We start from the raw sequence: 19,156 nt of genomic DNA on the forward strand, positions 1-19,156 counted from the left end.
TTTAACTCGAGCGCAAACCTTTCCAGACTAATTTTCTAATCAAGTGCGATTCCTCAAATAGATCCATTATACCTTTACTCTCCCAGGCAGCTACTGCCAGCCTTAATTAGAGGAATATAATTCAGAGTCATCTGCAGTGTTAATTACCGAGTCATCTCGCATAAGTGTGTTTGAAGAAGGGATCCTTTATCCTACGCAATTCAATTATTATTATTATTATTATTATTATTATTATAAGAAGTGAACCCTTCCTATTAAAAGGGCCAATCTTTTGCTTTGGTTGTTACGTGAAGATGACGTACAAACCGTTATGCGTCAAGTTTATCGAACACATTCTCGTGAAACACGTTAATGAACGATGTTTTATTTTGAATGCAAAACAAGAAATAAAAGAATCGACTCTTTCGTCAATGATACACGGTCACACTGATTTCTCAATATATTAACACATTCAGATAATCCTTTTCTTCTGGAATAAAGCGCACACACACACACACACACACACACACACACACACACACACACACAGTTATCATAGCTTCATATTTCCAATCATTTGTTCTCTGTTTAAAAATAAAACTTTCTGAAATAAATACATGGAAAGAAAAAGCAGAACGCGAGAAGTACCTTCCGTTTCGGTTCGAATTCTGTCGTAGAAACTTCACACTTCGTTCATACGTGACGGGAAAAGACTGGAAAGGGGGGAAGAGGGGAACACACACACACACAAAACAAAAAAAAATAAAAATAATAATAAAAAAAAAGGCAGCGTTTGGAATTTTTACAACAAATTAAAAAAAAAAAAAAAAAAAAAAAAAAAAAGTGTTACTCTAAGAAATTTAAGAAAAAAAAATAATGCAAAATTCTCCACCATTCCCAAAAAAAAAAAAAAAAAAAAAAAGTCACAGGATCCGTTTCACCATAAAAGCTCAGAATAAAATAAAACGTATCATCGAGAAAGGTTTAATAAAAAAATTAACAACCTCTTCACACAATTTCACATGGCATTCCTCTTTCTTTTTATTCTTCTTCTTCATTTGGCACTGCACTCACCCTGGAGCTTCCTTCATTAAAGGGAAGCAAAATAATAAGATTTACAGCTTCAAGCATCGCTACATGTAGAAAAGAAAGAAAGAACGAAAAAAAAAAAGAGGAAAGTTCAGAACCTAATTGGTAACACGTCCTCGTTTTCTTGTTAACCGTCTCCATCCTGGTGGCGTCTCCGGGATCATACAGCCAGGATAAAACACACACCATGGGACCATGAGGGAAACCGCACAGATAAAGACCATCGGAAACCACCGACGAGTGGTTTATCTACAGTCGGACCAGACGCTGACAGCACCGGGGACCATGTCAGGACTATATAAAACACCACCGAGGGTACAGATTGATTTGTAATCCCCTGTAAAGCCCCTGGGACTGGACACAATCAATCTCTCCAGTATATAACTCAATATTTACAACATGGAAAACAATTAAACATCAACAATAAAGACCTCCCCCCCAAAACAAAAACAAAAACACCATCTAGGATTTGGTGAACTTACATCATCTTTACATTGTTTAAATCGAGCACGTAAAAAGTTCCTTCAAAATTTTAGAGACTCCCAGATATAGGCCAGAACCAGAACCAGGTTTAAACTGGTTAACTTTAGGTTAAACCTAAAGTTTCCCAGTTGGTCTGCCTGGGGAATCTGTTAAAGCATGAAGCTAGCTACTTTATGGATCGGGGTCCAGCCTCGGAAAACAAGGTATCTGAGGTTCTTTGGATATTTAGCTCAACACGGAGCTTGAAGTACGGACGGACTGAAGAAGCCTGTGGATGAGGGTCGAGTCGGGAGATGTTGGACGGTCTACGCTTAAGAAGCATGAAGATGTTTTGGGGTTTTTTTTTCCCCCCTTGTGGACCTAAATGGTTATTCCTTTTGAAGCGAAGTAACCTTTCTGTTATCCAAAGAACCCCTGAGAAACCCACGCTGACCTTTAATACAGCACAGAACTCCAGTTACGTCACCTTGACTGCTACGAGATTTTTTGCATGTTGTCTTCAAAGAGGGTTTACCTTGCAGAGTGACCCAGAGTAGACCATCTTTTTTTTTTTTTTTTTTAGAAAAGAAGAAGCTTTTACTGTACAAAAACCCCTGGGGGACTAGCTATACCCCCTACCCTATATGGAAATAAGCACTGCACTGTTATTCTACACGGCGCCGATGGCTGGGTTCTTGGTCCGATGGCTCGGATACTGCCCGTCTTCATACGCGGCGTACTGATTGGGACCAGCCATGCGACTGCCGGCTTTGATCGCAGCGTCGTAGCTCGGCACTACCTGCTGGCCCGGAGTGGCAGGTGGGGGCATGTCGTATCTCAGAGGGCCAGAGCGGTCTACGGGAGGACGATTCGAGCCTGGCTGGGGGGTTTGTCTTGCGTTGTAGTTCGGACTAGGGTTCAGGTAGCGGTCTGCTTCTTTGTAGCCTTCCACAGCCGTTCGCCTAGAGGAAAGAGAGAAACAACTCCATCAGGATATTTTCAAATTCGACGTGGTGTTTTTGTTCGGCAGCGAGGTCGGACCCTTGCTTTGGGGTTTTCAGGTGGGGATGAACTCGAAGTCGGACAGATACAGTGGGGAATTTTTTTAATAATAGAATTCTCCATATTTCTCCAGAAATATGACCTAAAACATTGTCAGGATTTTCACACAAGTCCTAAAAGTAGATAAAGAGAACCCAATTAAACTAACGAGACAAAAAAGAGAAAGTGGGTCATGAAGGAAGACGACGACCCTGAGCACACGAGTCGTTCTACTAAAAAAAAGGTCGAAGAAGAATGAAGTTAATGTTTTGGAAGTCAAAGTCCTGACCTTAATCCAGTAGAGATGTTGTGGAAGAACCTGAAGCGAGCAGTTCATGTGAGGAAACCCACCAACATCCCAGAGCTGAATCTGTTCTGTACTGAGGAACGGGATAAAACTCCTCCGAGCCGATGTGCAGATGATCAACACTTACCCCAGACGTTTATCTGCAGTTATTACTGCACAAGCGGCTCACGCCACATACTGAAATCGAAGGTGCACATACTTTTACCCCTCACAGATATATACAGTAATACTGGAATCGTTCTCCTCGATAAATAAACGACCGACTGTAATATTTTTGTCTCGTGTGTTTAATCGGGTTCTCGTTATCTACGTTTGATGTTTGAGGTCAGATTTATGCAGAAAATTCACCCCCCCAAAAAAAGGGTGGTGCACAAACTTTTAAGCGCGACCGTGAGAGATGGACGGTTTAGATCTTGTGATGAAGGAGTCCATTCACCTCGACACACTGCTGATAAACATTTAATAGAGGTCAGTATCTGAGCTCGTCATATACTTGTTAGTGATGGTTTGATTTTATACAGAACGGTCTGTGGGGGTCACGGCAAGGGGCAAAGGGCAAGGGGCAAGGGGCGGTTCAGCGCTAATAGTGCTGCTGAACGTGGTCTTGTAGAAGCAGGACTGTGGGGAGGGAGTGAGAGAGAGAGAGTGTGTGTGTGTGTGTGTGTGTGTGTGTGTGTGTGTGTGTGTGTGTTCTGTCCATCAGCGACACAGTCGGTGTGTCTGGCGGCCATGACCACCCAAGCACTGCAAACAGAAATACTGCAGCCTTGAACATGAGCCTTAAAGTGGCACAGAAAGGGAGGGGGGGGTGGAGGGGGGAGGGGGTGGAAACGGGGAAACATGTAAGGAATTTTGGAGATAAAGAATTATCGAATATGACCACAAGGAGGGAGCCGGAGAGAGACGGAGGGAGCCGGAGAGAGGGAAATGTCAGCGAGACTTCGGGTGAAGAGATAAGCGAAGTGGACTGCATGTTAATTCACGCTGGTTAGATGTGCCTCGTATCGTTTCTCCGCTGAACTCGAGACGTCAACTTCGACCGTTAAATTACACGTCGGCACCGCCGCCGTCTCGAGCGCCAAACCGTAACTGACCGGATGACCGGAAGTGTAGCGTTTTTGCTCTGCTGCGTCTACGTCGCGTCCGCCGCACCTTTCGCCTGTGAAGATCGACGCCGTCCACCTTTGAGGACAAAGCGTTGCCCCTTTAATTCGGTTTTACACGTACGCGCCCTTCACTTCTCTGCCGAAGAACACGACAATGAGGTACCTTTTGATCTATTCTGTATCCGTGTTTTGAATCGCACGTGTCCCTCGGGCGTGCTCGGGTTGGCGCCGCAGAACGCGGAGGTGCTCTGAAACTCTGATGCCCCACCCCTTTCTCCATCTCTTGACTGGATCGTCCTGCTTGAAGTTGCTCTGTCTCGTTCTGTCACGGGGAACGCGTCGAGATTGTTACGGGGAACCGGGACGACGAGTCCCAGTTTCCTTCCTGCTGCGTGTGGAGAACTTGGTTTGTGGTTACGGTGTAAAGGCTGAAGTCAGGGAAAGTGGAGGCTGTTAAACATTAAAACTGACTTACACACACACACACACGAACCTGTGACCTTCTATAACCACCCAGCTGAACGGTGAGAAACCCTGTGTGTGTGTGTGTGTGTGTGTGTGTGTGTGTGTGTGTGTGTGTGTGTGCTGATGAAGCAGCATTGCGCGCGCGCAAAATAAGCTCTGTGGTTTATGATTTATAATTCCGACGAAGTGTGTGTCAGAATATACCAGACTTTATACACTGTGTGTGTGTGTGTGTGTGTGTGTGTGTGTGTGTGTGTGTGGGAACATGGTAATAAAAGCATGATGGAGAACATGTGCCTGTCTTTGTGACTGACCTCTCGTGTGTGTCTGTGTGTGTGTGTGTGTGTGTGTGTGTGGACCTTTAATAAATCATAAGTCGTCTTAACACACACGGACAAGTAGGACCGCGGGAATGAAATGTCACGCAATCAATCTGTCTCATACCACCACCCATTAACACTCCGTCCCTTGAGAAACTGTACGCGTCCAATCCAGTAAGTGCGTGCGAGAGTGTGTGTGCGAAAGTGTGTGTGTGTGTGTGTGTGTGTGTGCGCGCGAGAACGCTGTACACGGACATATTTTCCATCTTACGAAAATCTACTCGCAGGAGCCAAACTTCTTGCACCTGCCCGAAATCTTCGGAAGGAAATTCCTCCCTCGGTTCCTCGTTTGACCCCGGCTTCTTAATCGTTCCTCAGTGAAATCACTCACTCTCTCACACACACACACACACACACACACACACACACACACACACACAGAGCTGGTATTTCAGGAGTATACGGGATTAATCAAGAGCGTTTGCTGAAATCTGATACACTTTACTGCTTCATTAAATAATTAATAAATAAATAATAAAGTCCTCAGTTTATTGATGCCTGAAAACCCCCCCGTCCTTCCAGGATCACGTGACCACGTTCAAACCCCCCCGTCCTTCCAGGATCACGTGACCACGTTCAAACCCCCCCGTCCTTCCAGGATCACGTGACCACGTTCAAACCCCCCCGTCCTTCCAGGATCACGTGACCACGTTCAAACCCCCCCCGTCCTTCCAGGATCACGTGACCACGTTCAAACCCCCCCCGTCCTTCCAGGATCACGTGACCACGTTCAAACCCCCCCCGTCCTTCCAGGATCACGTGACCACGTTCAAACCCCCCCGTCCTTCCAGGATCACGTGACCACGTTCAAACCCCCCCCCGTCCTTCCAGGATCACGTGACCACGTTCAAACCCCCCCCGTCCTTCCAGGATCACGTGACCACGTTCAAACCCCCCCTCCCAGGATCACGTGACCACGTTCAAACCCCCCCGTCCTTCCAGGATCACGTGACCACGTTCAAACCCCCCCCGTCCTTCCAGGATCACGTGACCACGTTCAAACCCCCCCGTCCTTCCAGGATCACGTGACCACGTTCAAACCCCCCCGTCCTTCCAGGATCACGTGACCACGTTCAAACCCCCCCGTCCTTCCAGGATCACGTGACCACGTTCAACCCCCCCCCCCCCGTCCTTCCAGGATCACGTGACCACGTTCAAACCCCCCCGTCCTTCCAGGATCACGTGACCACGTTCAAACCCCCCCGTCCTTCCAGGATCACGTGACCACGTTCAACCCCCCCCCCCCGTCCAGGATCACGTGACCACGTTCAACCCCCCCCCCCCCCGTCCTTCCAGGATCACGTGACCACGTTCAAACCCCCCGTCCTTCCAGGATCACGTGACCACGTTCAAACCCCCCCCGTCCTTCCAGGATCACGTGACCACGTTCAACCCCCCCCCGTCCTTCCAGGATCACGTGACCACGTTCAACCCCCCCCCGTCCTTCCAGGATCACGTGACCACGTTCAAACCCCCCCCGTCCTTCCAGGATCACGTGACCACGTTCAAACCCCCCCCGTCCTTCCAGGATCACGTGACCACGTTTAAACCTCGCTGTTATTTGCTTGTCGTGGACTCTCGAGCTCGTGATATTGTAGCGTTAAAAGCAGCAGGAGTTTCCCCCTCGAGCGACGGCGACGTGGCGAGGCTTCATTTCCTCGACGCTGATTTCATTACGCTCGCTCTGTTTTCCAGGCAAACGACGTTACGGCGCGGCTGGACGCGCTCGGAAGCGGAACGGCGACGGCGACCGAAAATGCAATAAAAGCGCTCAGTAATGCAATGAGAGAAGGACGGGGGGGTGGGGGGTTGGGGGACACCCTGAAAGCACTAGCCTTTGAAGTGCACGAGTTATGCGAAACACATGCTGTCTGAAAATATCCTGAAAAACATCAATTTGGAGACGAACATCTGGAGTGCTGCATTTATTTGTTTATTTATTTATTTAACATCTTCGGTATAATAAGAGCAACAGTAATACGTTACAGTTAGAAATATTTCCTCCCTTTGTTCTACCCACGAAATACACCCTAATCCCGCCCACTGGCTTTCTATCGGCTGACAGGATCAACCCTCGTCAGATTTTCACTCTACAAGAAGCAGAGGTGCGTCTCTCGCGTCCCACGTCCTTTCCGCCAGGTTAACGTTTATTTCCCGTTCCGACGTTTGTTCTTCGCAAAAAACGCAGAACGTCTTACAGCCGTAGCGAGGAGTCGAAAATCTGCACGTTAGGTGCGTACACATCGTGTAGCGGGGTTTTTAAATCGTCCACGAGTGACACTGGCGCCTTCCTAGTCGAGTTAGGGAAAAGGGGCGGGGCATCCGGGGGTCAGTGAATATCAGCGAGTTCAGAACATGGACCGAACGTGTCGATCGGAGCGCTCTGGCGTGAAAACGCGTGACGGACGTCAGGCGCGCTTACCGCTCGCTGGCGGGTTAATGAGTGAAATGCGGACTTTCGATCGGCGAGGACACGGATACAGATGTTCTACCTGTTACACGGCGGACAGGGTTTCTCATCTTACGGCCTTTGTGCCGCGCCGCTCGTACGGCCGCCGAGGATCCTCGGTGAGAGAGCGTTTAAAACGGAAAGCTACAGCCTAAGGGAGTCTTGTGTGAAGGCTGAACAACCATTAATGCTTCTATTAAATCGCTTGCAGCCTTTCACTCCCCTACACACACACACACACACACACAGTAATAGTGCACAGGGAAATATATGCTAATGCAGTCGAGGCGCCGCAGCCATTTGAAAGGAAATGGGCTCGAGAGAGAGAGAGAGAGAGAGAGAGAGAGAGAGAGAGAGAGAGAGAGAGAGAGAGAGAGAGAGAGAGAGAGAGCGAGCCTGAGGGGACGGTGCTACGGACTTCGGCTTAGAAAAATGTGATTTCATCTGCTTTAAAGTGCCCTTTATTGTAGAATGAGAAGGGGAAGGAGGGGGCACTTTATTTTGGAGGGACACATCAAAACAAGATGGCGTGGCGTAAGAGGAAATTTAAATCGATGCTCTCACGAGTGCGAGTTTTCAGACTGTAACACTCACTCGGTACTGGATTACACCGGAACGGTAACAGCATGTTCCTCATCCTTCACTTTTTGTTCCTTGCGTTGGTTAAGCAGCTGGAATTTCCAGCCACGCCCACTTCCCATGTTGCGCACGTGTTCTTCACCTGTATTGTGACACGTGTTTTATGAAGTAATGGCTGTGCTGTTAGTTCACAGTGTCCTGTACGTTGTCTTGTTTGTTTGTGTGTGTGTGTGTGTGTGTGTGTGTGCTCGTTCATGCCGAGGCCTCGTCGAGCCACTTAGGCTGTTGGCCCGGAGCCAGCAGAGCTTTACGGGCTTCCTGTCCAGATCACACACTCTCCTGGGAAGAGGATCAGGTGAATGGCCGGTTATGGGCAAAGCTCTCAGAAAAGCAAACACTCCAGATTTAATTAGGCGCCTGGAAGAGGATTAGCATGTGCGTGTGTGTGTGTGTGTGTGTGTGTGGGTTGGTGGGCAGGGGTGTTCAGCCTTGTAGCAATATATATACACGATATATACTTGGAACTGGATTTAAACCAGAAGTGGGCGTGGCCCTACCACGGTGAACCTTACCACGGTACCTGGGGAAACACGTGTGGGGAAAACATATACATATATATATATATACACACATATATATATATATATATACACATATATATATATATATATATATATACACATATATATATATATATATATATATATATATATATATATATATATATATATATATATATATATATATATATATATATATATATATATATATATATACACACACACACACACACACACATATATATATATATATATATATATATATATATATATATATATATATATATATATATATATATATATATATACACACACACACACACACATATATATATATATATATATATATATATATATATATATATATATATATATATATATATATATATATATATATATATATATATATATATATATATATATTCCAGTGAATCTTTTTCCTTCTCTTTCCCAAAACGTAAACAAACGAACAGCCTGATTTACCCCTCCAGGACCCGGACCAGGCAGTTACTAAGGATGAATAAAGGTGAATAAATGTGTGTTTGTACGTGAGATGCATCACACGGTCTGAGATGAACGTTTTCGTCCACGTGACCCTGGGCTCTGGTCTGAAAAAGATCCCATTCTCCTTCCTCGACCCTGGAGGAAGACCAGAACTCAACGCACACGTACGTACCTGGGTGCAGATGCAATCTGCCGTTCGATGTCTTCATATCTTGGAGCCATGCGGAGCTCGGGGCCTCTTATCTGTACGGAGAGAGAAATAAAGTCATTTCCGTTGTATTTGCACGACGCGTTTAACAGTACCGGCTTAGCACAAGTCCAGATGTGGATTTATATTTCGATGCCTAACGAACCACGAGCCTCATCACCCTTGCGGTGTCTTAATCATACGACGACTAACGTTTAGTGTTTGTTTACGGGCGGTTCTAACACTTTTATACGAGTCCTGGGACGAGCATAAGACGGGCTTTCTGATTCCGGCAGCAGCTGTTTCGAACGTCTGCACTACCCAGGTGAGGATTCGTAGGAATCTTTAAGGTGGAGGACCGAGGGGATGGTGTGGATGGCAGGTGAGTAAAAAAGAAGAAGAAGAAGAAAAAAATCCCTCGTGTCTGCATGCAAAGTGTGATCTTTAAACACAAAAGTGTCTCGCAGGGATTGAATACGGAGAAAGAGAAAGCTAGAGATGATTTTGGGGGGGAGGGGGGAGCGAGAGAGAGAGAGAATGCAGTAAAAGGTCAGCGAGATCGTGAGCGTGATAGACCGGCTCATATGGAGAATGACGGACGAGACGGACGAGCCCGCACTTTTCTCTCAGGCACTTCCATTCTTCTCTCTCTCTCTCTCTCTCTCTCTTGCAGCCCTATCAGTCGTTCTTTCATTGTCTGGTCACATTGAAGGGGTGAAAAATATATAAATATATATATATACATATATATATATAAAAAACGTGCGCCGTCTCCGGAGCTTCCTCGGCTCTTTCCATCCTCTGCTTTATCCTTCATCCTGCTGCTTTATGAGGAGGCGAGAGATGAATAGCTGGGCTCATTGTTCCTGAGCCGCTCCTCCTAACTCCCTGCGGCTTTCTTCTAAATGCGCCGCGAGTGTCCTGTAGCCGCCGGGTCGGGGTCCTGACGCGCTTTCATCTTCTAGCCGTTTATATCTCGACCGCCGCGCTGTCCAGGAGGCGTCCATTACATCACCGTTCCGTAACAGCAGCCCGGACGGGCGTTTGCGTGATCGTCCGTGCGGGGACGGTCTGGTTAACGTTTACGGAAGGAGTCTCCAGTGTAACGTAAAAGTATTATATATTTATTTATTTATTTATTTTAAAGGTGCGTCATCGTCCCCCGCTGCTTGGTGACGGATGATACGGCTAATCTTCAGCTATGTACACTTTCTGTCGATTGTAAAAACCTGGGGTTTTGTTAACGGGAGCTCCACACTCGGGGTTTTGGGGAAACTCGGACAGGCAGAAGCATCGACTCGACTCGTTAAGCCGCGCTAAACCTCGCCGAAGGGGGAGACAGGACCTCGGCTTAGGAGTCATGGCAACGGCGCTGCCAGAAAACAGCCGTGTGTGTGTGTGTGTGTGTGTGTGTGTGCGGTGGCTAGACTGAAATACAGACGCTGTGCATTGGGAACGCAGCTTCAATTCGGTTTGGCGAGTGCCGTGATGTCGACGCGGAAGACGTCAACGCCATCGTTTAATTATATCCAAGATGTTTAAGACGCATTAAAAACGCATTTGGAAGCGTTTGAGTAAAAAAAACAAAATCAGTATCTCCATGCATTAAAAATACATTACGCTGTTACTGGGACGTCTGACAAATCCCCCCACCCCCCCCCGACACACACACACACACGTAAACACACACACACACGCGTAAACACACACATCTGGGATGCATGTGTACGCAACAGATTAGATTGATAGTATTTACGCCAAACCAGCTGCTCAATAAACACACACACACACACACACACACACACACACACACACACACACACACACACACACACAAGGCCATGCATTTAGAACTCACTGTTCGGCACTGAAGCATTTGGCCCACAGCTCCATGATGATTCATGTCGGACGGCTTCAGCTGAATTATGAGAATTTACCGAGAGAAAAGAAGAGAAACGGCACCGTGGGAACCTTCTCTTCCCGTTTAGCCGGAGGAACACGGAATCTAACACGCGATCGTTTCTATAGCAACGCGCTACCCGACAAAATAAAACCGGCGTTCTCTCCGAGAGGTAGCGTGTAAACGTATTTGTGGAAGGAGTCGCCAGTGTCAGGGCTCCAGACATAAACGGAAACAACGGGACTGATTGTATTATACGGAACGATGAGGATTTAAGCGGTGGGGTAAGGTCACATGACTCCGCTGGATCATCAGGATAAACCCGTGCAGGTTATAGATATTGCCAAACTTGTGTGAGGAAAGGAGAACGAACGCGCTTGTCGTCCCGCCTTCTTTCCCCTCCTCGGAGACGCTCGAGACGAGCGTCCTGGACCTGTCGGGTTTTATTAAGTCGACATGTTCATCACCAGACGCTCTGCCAGGCAAACGTGACGGCTGCGTTAGACGAGCCGCTCGGCGTGAAAAAATAATGGCTAAAAAAAAAAAAGGGCACACAAAACTTTTTTTATTCAGCGAAATATAAAAGAAATCAGTCCTAATGGACAACACGGTCCTCTCCCGTTGCCCCGCCCTAATCTTCACTGCTCACGGGTGTGACCTCAGCAAACCCACGCCGCTACGCGTGTCGATTCGTTACGCGAGCGTCACGGCGAGGTCCTGATCGGCCCCCTACCGTCTCGGGTCTCAATCACGTTCTCAAAAAGGCTGCACCGTCTGCTGCTAACGAGTGCTGGGAGTCGGGGTGGCACTTCCCTCACTGCTCAGGGGGGGGCAGCAGAGAGCGATGCTGCGGCGAGACGTAGCGAGACTCGAGAGGAAAAAAAAAACCCAACGCGGCCGGGTCTGTCGCTCGTTTAAAACGCAGAGAGTTGTACAGCTAGCGTCGGCCCGGTCCGGGATGATGGAGGGAAGCGAGTGATAGAAACCTCACACAATCACGCCAGGATTTACACAGGGAACGTTTATGGCGTTCGGGCTCGCTTGCTGCGGTGCGCCGGATCGGGTGCTATTCTATACGCTGCCGAATAACCGGCGTGGAAGAGATTCTGTTCAATTCAAACCCAGTGATGTAATGATTCCAAGCAAAACACTAGCAGAACACTCGCACGGTATTACCCGTCTTCCATTCGCACACCGTCATACCTTTAAACTCCGCCGTAGTCCTACGTTACATCGTACAGTATATTACACAGCGCTGTTTCCTTCTCCACGGCTCTCATTCCCACACACACACACACTATGAACAGTCTGGTTTATGCTTTCAGTGACGTAATGAAGGGAAACGTTTCACGTGTGTGTGTGTGTGTGTGTTTCAGGGATGGTCCCGGTCTATTTTTCCTCCAGCGAGGCCGTGAGTTATAATTACACCGAGCATAATTGTGACCTTCGCTAAAGCCTTCAATCATGTAGGACAGCGTAATGAGAAATATGAAGTCTGGAGTCTGGGCGGAACCGGGCTGGGTCCGTAATGGAACGGAGCGACGACAGAGTTGTATTTATTCAGGGCGGAACAGCACGGAGACTATTCCGGGGTCAGACCTTTAGGGAGGGGATTCGCGGTCGGTTTAAACGGACCTCGCGCGCCCTCTTTACCTGCGTCCGGTCTGACCTCGTTTCATCTTAAACACGCGTCGGGATTTTTATTGACCGGAGGGTGCGCGCGATACCAGACGCAATCGACTGTATCAATATTTAATTACAGGGGCTTAATTAAAAGTCTTTTCAAATTGTAGTGGGTTTTAATTCCTTCGTGCGTCTCGTCCCGTTTCATCGGTAACTGCCCGCACGAATCCGATAAACATCCAGGACTGTACTTGGCGTATATACATTTTTATATATTTTACAGCGCAATCAAATTCTGGATTCTGATTGGTCCGAAGGTGTCGATTAGTTTTCTATAACAGCGGCTCTGACGGTACTTTCAGCTTCAATGCAAATCACAGGTTTATATTCTTAATGCATCTACTTTAACACGTTAGCGTTTCTATAGCAACCGCCGGAACCTGTGATCGCCGCTACGGTGAAGTTTTCTGTAAGGCGCCGTTTGTTCAGCACGAATGGAAGGAGTCTCCGGTGTCAGACGGTCAAGCTTGAAGCGTTCCGACATCATCATCATCATGGTGTTTTTTTTTACCGGATGACATTTTAAACGTGACTATAAACGGATAAAGAGGGCGACGTTTTGTTCTTCGGGGTTTTTTAGCTGCGTATCTGAACTTTAATTCCATACGCGGTTTAAAGAGCGTTCTATCGAGTCGTCATGATCGACAGGGTGGTGGTGTTTTTTAAATGAATAAGTACGGGAATGGTTTTCTCTTGGTTCGGGAGCTCTGATATGGAATGTGATCTGGACTGGACTGGAGGGTTCAGATGTGTATCTGTGTTTTATTCCTTCAAGTCCTTCTGGAAAGTTCGCGTACGAGTCGATTGATACGAGTTAATCTTGCCTCACAGACTGAAACATGATCTGCTTTGGGCGCTACGGTCATATTCGGGGCCACCTTGACTTCTGTTATTGAATGAAGGGGGAAGGGGGCGGGGCTTAAAGAGGGCGAGTTCAAAACACCTGTGCGGCTGTCGATCGTCCTAACGTCACCTGTCGATTGGCTCATCTGGCGGTTTTTTTTTTTTGGGGGGGTGGGCACTCGTAGCAGCGTACTCCCGATGTTAAAATGCAGCACGCCTACGCAAAATATGTGCACGTGTTACAGGTGTGTGTGTGTGTGTGTGTACATGAACTGTGACTGTATATGGCCTTTGGCATAAGCAATTTCCCCAACCATGCTAATGGTGTCTCTGTGTGTGTGTGTGTGTGTGTGTGTGTGTGTGTGTGTGTATATATGCCTGGAGGTAGTGTGGGAAGGTTCAGAGAAGTCAAGAGCTGGGCCAGACCTAAGCCTTAGGCATTGTACACACACACACACACACACACACACACACACACACACACACACACACACACACACCAGCCCAGAGTAACTAAGCAACACAGGCAGAAATATCTAAAAATACAAGGCGTGTTTAAGGTTGGTGGTGAAAGCTCTCCACACTAAAAATCTAACTGCTCATCATCACCCTCATCAAGACTAAAGCGAGATTTCGGATGAGCGTACCAGCTGGAGAAGTAACGAGAAATGGATAAAAAGTAGGACGCGTCATTCTTCAGTACATAAAAAATAAATAAATAAATTCATTGCTGCGGTGTAAGAGGAGGAGAACGCGTCAGGCCGCGCCGATACGGGAACGTGATCAACCCCCGCTCTGTGTGTGTGTGTGTGTGTGTGTGTTAAACAGGAGAGAGTTAAGTGTGTTAAGCAGAAGCAGATAAGACTGAACAGTGAACAGATTAGCAGCAGAGCTTTCGATTTGGCCCGAAGAGCCCATCTAGATGAACCGTGATAATCTGCGCTTTGAATCAATGCTCTGAGATAACGCCACATACACCGCTTCCAGCCTGCAACACACACACACACACACACACACACACACACACACACACACACACACACACACGTGCGGGGAGAGAGAACTAAGAGAAACGAGCGTGTTAGTGTTCGGTGTGTGGAAACGGGTGGAAACGAAGCGAAACAAAGACGGGATGAATTTAGGAACGAAGGAAGACAGAAAAGAAGGCCGGCAGGGAGGAAGGACAGAAGGCGAGTGGGGGAAAGGAGGAGAGCAGAGACGGAGAAAAAAGAAAGGAGAACTGGAATGACGGAAAGTAAAGAGAACAAAGGAAATCGGGTACGTGACGGAAGAAAGGAAGGCAGGAAACGGGTTAGGAAGGAGAGCGAGTACATGAGATAGAGCGATGGAGGAAAGGAAAGAAGGTGGGGTGGGGGGGGGGCGATAAGTTTGAGGAAAAGAAAGGAGGAAATGATGTAGGTAATAAGGACGGACGGGAAGGGGAAGGAACAGAAGGAAAGAGCGGTGGAGAGAAGGAAGGGAAGCGGGAAGCGTGGAGGAAAAGTAAGCAAGGGTGGAGCAAAGGAAAGGAAGAAGGATGGCAGAAAGGTGTGTGGGAGGAAGGACGGAAAGGTGGAGCGGTGGAAAACAGATGCGCTGGGGGGAAAAAGGAAAGGAGAGCGGTAGGAAGGTCAGCAGGTCATAAAGCGGGTGTGAGAGGGAAGGCGGAGCTAGACAGAAGAGGAAAGGAGGAGGAACGGAGGGAAGGAAAGTAAGCAGAAACGGAAGGAGAGGAGGAAGAGTGGAGGTGGAGAAGAGGAAAGAAGTAAAGCGAGTGTGCTGGAGAGGCAGGTAGAAGAGAGAAGGAAGGGTAGTTGGAGTCGGGGGTAGTTATGAGGCTCGGACTCACCCGTGAGGGATCGTATTCCAGCAGCCGCTGTCCTGCCCCTGACTCGGCGTACGATGGAGAAGGTTTCAGCTGCTGCAACTGACTCCGGATCTGCTGCAGACGAGCTTCGTTACTGCAACCACGACACAGAGAACAGGGTAAGAGTGTGTGAGTGTGTGAGAGAGAGAGACACACCTCATATTGTCTCACACCACCACAAAATAACCCTAGTGATACATGCCCCTCTAATAAACACTCCACACCACAGAATGTCAAATTCTGGATTCTGATTGGTCAGAAGGTTTCGGGTTCTGTCCTACAGCAGCAGCTCTGAAAGGTTTTCTGGAAGGAGTCTCCAGTGTCGGCGAGAGGAAAAGCCGGAACTGAACGAAGGGAAATGTCGGGAAAGGGTTAGCGGGCTAGCCATCTGTAACGCAAGTGATAGCAGGAACCAGTTCCACGACAGAAATGTAAGCGTAAACGGATAAAAAGCGCAACACATCGTTCGTTCTTTTAAGGAATAAAGCTCTGTCGGTGTAAAAACGTCAGGAAGTGCTGTTACGGGGGGAAAAAAATCCAGTTCATCGTCGGATGTCTCAGTCACAAACAGTCATTAGTGCGCGTGTATGCTCGGCGGCGCGTGCCGGAGGGGAACCCGGGCCTCGGCGCGTCCATTAGCCCCTCCCACACAACACAATTACAGCTGCCATTTTGATGGAGAGCGCAAATGTGCAACACTATCAATGTTTAATTAGACTCCCGCTGCGCACACGGCCTCCCTATATGAATCACACGCTTATCAGCCTCATACGTACTCGAAACACTCCGCTCACGGTCCCCAGAGTGTGTGTGTGTGTGTGCGTGTGTGTGTGTGTGTGTGCGTGTGCGTGTGTGTACATATTTACACATTTCCAGCAGTTTCTATATGAACTTATCTGACTGTTCATTACCGAGAGATGTTTCTTCATTACTTTATAAAACACCTGTGTGTGTATGTGTGTGTGTGTGTGTGTGTGTGTGTGTGTGTGTGTGTGGTTTTTGATTCGTAACATACAATCTGAACATATCATTTTATCCACTTTAGCTGGACCGGACATGAGTGTGTACACTGTGCATGAAAGGGTTACACTGGACTCTCTCGGTACTGGAATCTGGAAAGGAGATCGGAAGGGATTGGACGTGGAATTAGAAAAGGAAGAGACGCGCGCGCACACACACACACACACACACACACACACACACACACACACACACACACACACACACACACACACAGACACAGGTAAGATGTCACAGATCTGTCATCGCTTGTTAATACAGCGCGGGTTTTCTTTTGAGAATCTGAGTAAAGGTCGGACGGATAATCTTTCCGTCTGTCCGAGATCTGACTCTGAAGACAGAACTGGAAGTAAATTCTTCTCACAGGTTCTTATTTGACTCCTCAAGCTTTGTCAAGCATGCACACACACACACACACACACACACACACACACACACACACACTTTATCATGCTTACAGATAACTACATCTTTGGCAGCGAGCACTGATTTCCCCTCCCCCTCCACACCCCGCCTCCCCTATCTACCCGCGTGCTGCACGACGGCGTCTTTTCCGACCAGTGCGTCATCTAAAGCGGCGCGCGTCCCGGAGCCGACCCGTCACTGGAGAGTTAATAAACACGTCCAGCGTTTAATTACGCTGATGCTCTGGAGTGACCTGATCCACACACAATCCACACACTTAGAGCTCCTGATAAAGTTCAGGTGGTCGATAGAATTAAAACAAATCGAGTGAAAACCCGGGCTGGATCGGTCGAAGACGGGACCGGCGCCATCTCGAGCAGCTCCGCGGTAAAATAAGAAGGAACCCCATAATGGTAAAAAAAAAAAAACACAGCAAATCAAATAGTCTGTCTTCACCGAACCAAACTGGGGCGGGGTACAGAATGTACCCCATGTAGAGCAGCTTGAAGAATTTAATAACAGTGAAATCAGAATCTTGTCAAGTCTTGCAGAGTCGATCAGAACCAGGAGCAAGCTCCAACTCGACCAGAAACAAACCAATTACCATCTAGATTGGTTTCAGGTAAACAAGTGGAAATGGAGCGGTTTCGCCCCGAGGAAGCGGAAATGGAGCGGTCCACATCAGGATTGGTTTCACCCAGAGGAAGCGGAAATGGAGCGGTCCACATCAGGATTGGTTTCACCCAGAGGAAGCGGAAATGGAGCGGTCCACGTCAGGATCGGTTTCACCCAGAGGAAGCGGAAATGGAACGGTTTCACCCAGAGGAAGCGGAAATGGAACGGTTTCACCCAGAGGAAGCGGAAATGGAACGGTTTCACCCAGAGGAAGCGGAAATGGAACGGTTTCACCCAGAGGAAGCGGAAATGGAACGGTTTCACCCAGAGGAAGCGGAAATGGAGCGGTCCACGTCAGGATCGGTTTCGCCCCGAGGAAGCGGAAATGGAACGGTCCACGTCAGGATTGGTTTCACTCAGAGGAAGCGGAAATGGAACGGTTTCACTCAGAGGAAGCGGAAATGGAGCGGTCCACATCAGGATCGGTTTTGCCCCGAGGAAGCGGAAATGGAACGGTTTCTCCCAGAGGAAGCGGAAATGGAACGGTTTCGCCCCGAGGAAGCGGAAATGGAACGGTCCACGTCAGGATCGGTTTCGCCCCGAGGAAGCGGAAATGGAGCGGTCCACATCAGGATCGGTTTCGCCCCGAGGAAGCGGAAATGGAACGGTCCACGTCAGGATCGGTTTCGCCCCGAGGAAGCGGAAATGGAACGGTTTCACCCAGAGGAAGCGGAAATGGAGCGGTCCACGTCAGGATCGTTTCACTAAAACAAACGGAAATGGATTCACCCAAAAAAACAAAAATGGAACACTTCTAGATGAGTTTCACCAAAACTGAAACAAATTCCATTCCCCAAGAAGAACCCCGACACCAGCTCCATCTAGAGCAGATTCCGCTGTTACACCAAATCCTGAAGCTCTTCCCTCCTCGTTCAAAAAGAAACAGATCCCTCCGCATCTAACGAGCGGACGGCATCCACAGCTTCACCGCGCCACTCTGCCAGGAGATCTAACCAAATTAAACGGGAGAAGAGCCAAGAGAAGCTGCGGCAAAGAATTCTAATTGGCTGTAGTGAGGACCCGGAGGTCCATTAGGCTGATTAATAGGACCTGACTCTGACTCAGACCTGATATCCGAGGGAACATGAAAGACTTTCCCTCACATCTGTTCTGTCCTGAAGTTAAACCGATATCTCAGAGTCGGGGTCATAAAAAAACTTTCCACATGAACTGCTGGTTGAGTTCCTGCTCTTTTACCCCTCACTGTGACATGTATGAGAGAGAGAGAGAGAGAGAGAGAGAGAGAGAGAGAGAGAGAGAGAGAGAGAGAGAGAGGGGCAGAGTGAGATAGGAGAGAAAGACAGAGAGATAGAGCATGATATGGAGAAATAAACAGAGAGATAGGAGAGAGAGATAGAGAGAAGAGCAGAGTGAAATAGACTGAGAGAGAGAGAGATATGGCAGATATGGTGAAATAAACAGAGAGACACAGATAGAAGAAGGAGATGGGGGCAGAGCGAGACAGAAAGAGAGAGAGAGAGAGAGAGAGAGAGAGATACAAACTATACAGAGAGAAAGAGAAGGGGAGAGAGAAGGCCAGAGCGAGAGAAATTATGGAGAAATAAATAGTAAGATGGAAGGAGAGAGATATGGCAGATATGGTGAAAGAGAGAGAGCCCGAGTGAGACAGAAACAGAGAGAGAGAAGACGAGGCA

At 47.9% G+C, this 19,156-nt stretch overlaps 1 protein-coding gene across 3 annotated transcripts in view; it reads right to left on the reverse strand.

Moving 5' to 3' along the window:
- Nucleotides 1-348: 348 nt before the first annotated feature.
- Nucleotides 349-19,156, reverse strand: part of pard3ba (par-3 family cell polarity regulator beta a) — a 112,259-nt gene continuing 93,451 nt past the window's right edge. For all 3 annotated transcript variants that reach the window (XM_017456907.3, XM_017456908.3, XM_017456906.3), the window contains 3 exons: nt 15,384-15,495; nt 9,094-9,164; nt 349-2,492 (listed from right to left, as the gene is read on the reverse strand). In XM_017456907.3, the coding sequence (XP_017312396.1) occupies nt 2,201-2,492; nt 9,094-9,164; nt 15,384-15,495 (475 nt within the window). In that variant the 3' untranslated portion in view covers nt 349-2,200. The remainder of the gene's footprint in view (nt 2,493-9,093; nt 9,165-15,383; nt 15,496-19,156) is intronic.

The sequence above is a fragment of the Ictalurus punctatus genome, chromosome 26 (assembly GCF_001660625.3).
Source record: "Ictalurus punctatus breed USDA103 chromosome 26, Coco_2.0, whole genome shotgun sequence".
NCBI classification, from domain to species: Eukaryota; Metazoa; Chordata; class Actinopteri; order Siluriformes; family Ictaluridae; genus Ictalurus; species Ictalurus punctatus.